Raw genomic sequence first — 6,980 nt, 5'->3', positions numbered from 1 at the left:
TTGAAGGACGTCAAACTGATTCATCAGAGAAAACAGGTTAAAAAGATGAAGAAGTGAACCACCACATCACCTGGAGATCCAGACAGAAGACAATGAATTTAAGGAAGAACCGACCCTGGACGATGCTACGCTATGATTAGCCAGTCTGCGTTGGAGGGGCGGGACTTAGCGAAGGGTCAGTTGGATGATGGTGTTGTTCTGTGTCTGCTGGATGTGGCAGCAGGCTGCTGTTTGCCTCAAATATAATAATAAACTGATGTATAGTCAGATGTGCTTACAGCTCGTTGCTGCAGTGGTGAAAGCAAATAACTTTACAATCTTTACAAAGGTGCTTTGGATGACAGACTCCTAAACATTTCATGCTGATATGAATATTTATTATAGACTGTCAATGTTGAATGCCTTTAGAAACCGATCTGTTTCTTCTGTCTACATTTTGTTGTTTTTGTTTCTTCTTTTGGATTTACTTGAGTTGCTAATTTGGAAAACTTGAAACTTGAGTCTCTCTAACTGTCAATAAAGTTTCAATGAATGTACATAAATTGCAGGAATGTAGTTTTTGTACATACACTTGTACCTGCTCTCTAAGTACTCTGGTACAGTATAATTCCTGGACTGGGTGTCCGTAGCTGCAGAAGAAGAAGTGAATCAAAATCCTGAAAAACAGAATAAAACGTTGAAGACATGAGGCTGTTTTAATGTTCTGTACACACACACACACACACACCTACACACACACACACCTACACACACACACCTACACACACACACACACACACGTTGTTTGTATTGTTTGTGTTGCTCTGTATTTACAGCTCTAGAACACACCAGAGAAACACTGACCTCTAGTGGCCACAGTGTCTTTAAGTCACAGCCTCTAAACACAAGTTATTTACATAAATTATATAAATACACAGTTTGAAAACAATACACCGAAATAAAACTAATTCTTCATTGAGTTAGTTTAGTTGAAACTGTTTCAGCCAACGTTATGCTCGTGTTTGTTGGAGGCTGTTTGTGCTGTAGGTGTTTCTAATATTGTGTCCACCCTAGGACAAAAAAATAAGAGTTTCTAAAAAATATATAATTTTTAAGTAATAATTGTATAAAATGTATAACACCTCCCCTCCCCCCAACAAATGAAAAAATATTTTCAGTCACTAATAATAATTTATAATACAATTAATTGAATAATACAAAAAAATATATAATGTGTCTGATTAAATCATTTTAGCAAAAAAGAAGAAAAAGAAGCAGGTATACATTTGCACATTTGTTCATATTCACACTTGTACAAGTTAAACTTTAAATTTAGCATTTTTCTGACAATTCAAAGAGTGGACAAAAGGAAATATCTGAACATTTTAATTCTCCATCAGTCAACTTCCACCTTTTGTCGAAAATGTCCATAATTTGTATTGTATCAGTTAATTTGTCCATAAATTGTACTTCTGTACTCTGGGGGCGTTACCTTTGTTCACCTATGTGTCATTATCTTTTCTTTGTTGGTGTTTAAATTATGGGATAAAATATATTTATAATAAAGTATATTTCTCATGATATTCTCACTGAGGCATATCTCTAAATGTGTTCTGTTCCAGCTCTCTAGTTGACTGTGAATTAAAACACATGTTGCTTCCCTTTTCCAGTCAAAGATCGTCTATGTGAGAGGAGGTCTCACTCAGAGGGTTAAAAACGTCCCCACTACTGACCTGCAAAGGTTCATCGGAGAAATCAGTGAACTTTGTTATTTTAAAGAAATTGTTTATCTTAGTGCACATTTGAATCTAGAAAAATGTTTGATTTGCTGAAAATTTTAGAAGGAAAGTTTGAGATTTTTGCTAATATACTTATTTGCTTTCTGGCAGAAATTGTGATAATAAGATCGTTACCAGCTGATTAGCATAGCTTAGCACGAAGACTGTTAGTCTGAATCTTTTGGTTAAAAAAAATCATTATTTGTTTTTTACACCTTGGTTTTTGTAAGAATCTTAAGCCTACAATAAAATATAACAGAGCCGAACTAACGGCTTTCCAGTTTCCTGTTTTTGTGCTAAGCTACGCTAAGCTACTGCTAGCTGTAGCTTCATGTTTATTGTACCGTTTGTCATAATATTGCTTTAAGGATTATAACCATGCAAACTGTCTTTACGCTCATTATTTATTTTATTTTTGTCACTTTTGCGGAAATGAGCTTCCATAGACTTGTGGTAGTTTGCAGCCTACATTAACTCAGGTGACATATTTGTAGTTTACATGAGCATTTCCATCTACTCCAATACATTAATATTGTACTTTTACTCCAATACATTTATTTGACAATTATAACACATATAACTCTTTGAATAGATGCATTATGAGGACGTTTTAATATTTACATTTTGCTCACAATACTTTTAATTAATTAACAATTTGACTCCGGGACTTTTGATGGAGTATTTATAGGCTGTGGTATTTCTACTTTTACTGAAAGTATTTTCTTCCACCACTGAAGACTCGCAGTTTTCCGCGAGCTTCGTGGTTTTAGAAACACCGACAGAGTGAGACCTCTTGCTGTTGGTTTCCTTCCCTATCTGCGGATGCAGCCACAGGTTGCACACCTGTGTGCTGGAGCGCTCGAGTCACACACACACACAGAGCGCGCACGAGAGCTCCGTGCTGCAGCCAGTGGCGGCGGACGCGCGCTGCCATTCCAGCACTCACATTCCCGGTGCGACGGAACGAAAGCGCACGCTGGCGACGAACCTCCGTGATATTAACCGTTGACACTTACGGACGTTTCTTCGCTGGGGTCGTGGTCTGTAAAACACGGGAACGGGGGAGGTACCGGAGGGGTCGGTAAAGTGCAGTTCCGTTAACGCCACGTCGACTAAAACAAACAAACTAAAACAGTTGGTTTTTTTTCGGTTTGAACCGGACTTTTAACGCCGTGAACCATGCTGGACCCGTCCTCCAGCGAAGACACCGGCGGGGAGTCTGACCCAGAAGTTGTGCAGGAGACTCCGAGGAAACCAGCGGCCGGTCCGGCGGGGAAACGTGGGAACAACAACACCAGCAGCAGCAACAGCAGCAGCAGCGGCAGCAGCCGGGCGCACGGCCAGCGGCGTCAGTCCGCCGCACCTGGCGGTGCCCCCGGTAAAGGTGCTAAAGACAGCAAAGCAACAGGTGAAGAGGAGGAAGAGGGGGAGGAGGAGGAGGAGAGGAAGGAGCGCGAGCGGATCCAGAAGGAGGAAGAGGAGAGGAAAATTAAACTGCAGATTTACGTGTTCGTGCTGCGGTGCATCGCGTACCCGTTCAACGCCAAGCAGCCCACCGACATGGCCCGGCGGCAGCAGAAGGTGAGTCCGGAGCCCGCACAACACGCACCTGTTGGTGTCACGTGAAGGGACCTGCTAACCACACCTCCTTTTACAATGTGTCACTTTAAAGCTTACTCTCTTACCTGACCTAATATTTCAAACGAACAACAACACTTTGAACGTATTTGGAACCACAAAGAGCTGCTGATGAATTCGGCATATATTTTGTGCTTTCACATCGTTGACGTAACGCCACCAAAACACAGCTGTGAGGGCGACGGCCAGCCGTGTGATCCCACTGTTGCATTTAGAAATATGTCTTAAATAAGCGCGACATGTTGTATGAAACGAAGGCCGAATTCAACATCCACCTGACGTGTTTAGTGTTAGTTGTTTCTCTCGTGCGTGCTGTTTATTCGCTCGGTTCGCTTCATGTCAACCTTGCACTGACGGGAACCTGAAAGGAGTCTGGTATAAAGACATGTCGGGGACACCGAGAGTATCCAGGTATTAGCACATGCACATGACCAAGTGACCGACCACCCTGTACCATCATAACTCACTCAGTCATACCAGGCTACACACACCCTTAAACCAGACATTAGGGTCAAATACATCTCATTAAACCATCACCATTACAGAACTGATATGAACCCACTTCCTCTTCTAATCCACTTTGTTTATACTTACAACTGCAAACCAAACCGCTGATAAAGTGACATGTGATGGGGTTTCCTGCAACGTTAAAGTTGCTTCACTGGGGTCAATATAACACCTGTCTATTGAGAATCACTGCACTCTAAGTGAAGATGGATCTGTTTATGATGGGTGCTGGAGGTCTGGACCTGCTCTCTCTCACCCATAAAAACCAGCCGAGAGAGAGAGGAGCCAGTCCCCCCCCCCCCCCCCCGCTGGGAAGCTTGTTATTAATGAGTGTCTCGTGCTGTTTCATTTCAATTCTGCAGACGAGGCCTTTTCCTCCCATGTGCATGAATGTACTTCCGACAGAAGGCAGACGTGGGAGTTTATTTGTGCTCAAGTATATAAGCATCCGAATATGAAACCCCCCGGGTCACATTAATGAGGCGGAACCCCCTCGAGATCCAGCAGGAGACACCAGCCCGTTTCCTGGAGCTTTTCTTTCCTGCTTCTCCCCGAGCGTAAAGTAAACAGGAGTGTGTGTGTTCACTAAAACACGAGAGGGGAGACATTGATTTCTTGTCTCTCGCAGAAGGAAGCGGACTTCCTCGTGCGCCAGCGCTCCCACGCTGGGAGAGGCGGCAGCAGGAGGCGAGTTGCCAGTTTGAATCCCTCGACTCTGGCCCCGGCAGACGGGTCTGGATCTACGTAACGCTCAGGATGAGCTCCACGGGTTCATCTGCAGAGGAATGAACCAATCACAGGACAGGCTGAGGCACATCCGTTTTGTTTGAATTAGTAGTTACAGTGAAAGTATAACTCCATGAAGTGGATTCAGGGTGAAGACGTTACATTTTCTTTACGTCCGGTTCTGCTCCGTTCATGGCTGCTGCTCGTACACCATCACCTGCATGTGCTTCATAGTGTGAGTGTGAAGGTATAGCGTCACTGTCACAGTTACACAACGTTACAATCAGTGTGCTGAGTCACCGACGTCTCAGACGCCCTGAATTATTCAACACTTACAACTGTCACTAAAATGTCTTTTTTAAAGCTTAATGCCAGCAGTTTTTATTTCATTCATTTGTTCACAGATGTGAATAGTGAGTGCGAGAGACGATTTCCATCCATAAATGACAGCCAGCTTTGGATTGCCGCCGGGTATTTCTCACACTGCCTGATATTGTTTCCATATTATGGATGTCCACCGTGGCTCAGAGTAACGCTCTCTACTGGCAGCACTGGTGCGTCTACTCAACTTCTACTGTGCTGAAGTACAATTCTGACTACATTTCAGAGGGAGACATGGACGTTTTACTTCACTACATTTATTTATAATGATACAAAGTAGAGTTATACCTTTAATTGAACCACCCGACATCATAGAAATGAATACCATTAGCTTTATTGCTGCCAGCTACAGTTTTAATGTTGCTGCATCAATAATAATAGTCTAATAGCCGTCGCAGAACTAAACTACACTGTCACTGTGCACGTCTTTATTGTCGAGCGGTGACGAACGTTATTACTTCCCTTCTTCTTGAAGTAATAGAGACTAAAAATAGTCTCTGCACGTAAACTTTGTTGGCGTCTTGAATCCTGTCACTTTCCTCTGGAGGCGGAGTTAATGATGCAAGCCGGCGCTTAGCGTTGGCCCACGCACAGACTCCGCCTTCAGCGGGTTCGCTGTGGGGCCTCCATGATGCTCACTCCTCAGGCCTTCACCTCCCAGAAAACTCCTGACTGAGCACAGAGGAAAAACCCCCAGAGAGTTTATCTTCATGCAGGAAAACTAATCTGTGTCACGTTAGTAATCACGTGACACATCTGCTTTACTTTACAATAACTTCTGCCGATGATGAACGATTCTTAAAACAATCTCACATCAAGCTCCATGAAGTAAGTGATCTGGAGCTTTCAGTCCAAAGTTTGAGGAACTTTGAAGCCGACACGAACAAGAAGTCCTGAAAGTTTGATCACAGCTGGACGAACTCCACCTGCTGATGAAGATCGTGTGATTTGATCGAAAGCTAAAACGTTCATGATGGACTATTCCAAGGCTGGGCCGCCTCCTCTCAGACGACTTGTTCATTTGTCTTAGTCGACAAAGATTCCTTCAGTTAATAAGTGATTTATTTTTAAGAAGCTTCTCCGGTAAACACAAGATTTAAAGTGAGTGTTAGTCCACGAAGAATCTCTGAATTAAAAATGTGTTTTTATAGAAGTCAGCTGAAAGACATTTGAAGGAAAGAAAGCAATAAAAAACTGATGCATGATTTGGAAAATGATCAACGCAGAATTTCATGGAAAGTTATTTTGTAGCTGAAGGGCTGAAACCTTTGAACGCTGATGTGATTCTTGAATAACGTCAAAGGCCAACGTGGAGATGGATCCTGACTATAAACGTGTTTTCATCACATTATGAGTCTATGAACGTCTGGTATTAGACCCTCAATACTCATATTTCAGTCTGGTTCAGTTAATGCAGCTGAAATTACACAACGTGTGGTGATGAATTATTTAATTTACAATTCTAGCATTTATGGAGGTTCAACATTTTGATTCACTGCCTCTTATTGTCTCGTATCTGCAAACCAGCCTTTGATCAGCACCACGGAGGCAAACCTTTTTTTTGATCCTGTTTGGAATTGTGCCATGAATGACACGTGTGATGTTTGTTCATTTTCAAAGATCATTTTGCAGAAAGTCTCAGTTTGTGGTTGTAACATTTAGACTTGTGTGAAACCGCTCAGTGAACCTCGTCTCTCGTCTCGCACGATGTGCATCACCAACACCAACATGGCCGACACCTTGGCCTGCTAGCTAACTTAGCTGTGTTCCACGCACAAATGTAACGTTGATGTGTTTTATCCAGCGACTCTTTTTATCAGAAGTGAAGCGAAAGAACAAGCGAACCTTGTTGTTGTTGTTGTTGTTGTTGTGAGAACATCCTGGTAAGAAACACACCGGTACCGTAGCTTCAGAGCGACGTCACTCTTTCCAACTACGTATTTTCACGGTCTTATACTTCAACACTTTTAT

At 42.7% G+C, this 6,980-nt stretch overlaps 1 protein-coding gene across 1 annotated transcript in view; it reads left to right on the top strand.

Moving 5' to 3' along the window:
• The first annotated feature begins 2,652 nt into the window (after positions 1–2,652).
• cadps2 (Ca++-dependent secretion activator 2) overlaps positions 2,653–6,980 on the top strand; it is a 152,883-nt gene continuing 148,555 nt past the window's right edge. The window contains exon 1 of the mRNA XM_079163449.1: positions 2,653–3,338. Within this exon, the coding sequence (XP_079019575.1) occupies positions 2,937–3,338 (402 nt within the window). The 5' untranslated portion in view covers positions 2,653–2,936. The remainder of the gene's footprint in view (positions 3,339–6,980) is intronic.

Source organism: Pholis gunnellus, assembly GCF_910591455.1.
Source record: "Pholis gunnellus genome assembly, chromosome: 7".
NCBI lineage: Eukaryota > Metazoa > Chordata > Actinopteri > Perciformes > Pholidae > Pholis > Pholis gunnellus.
Note: the sequence above shows the minus strand (reverse complement) of the source record. Positions and strands in the feature narration are given on the sequence as shown.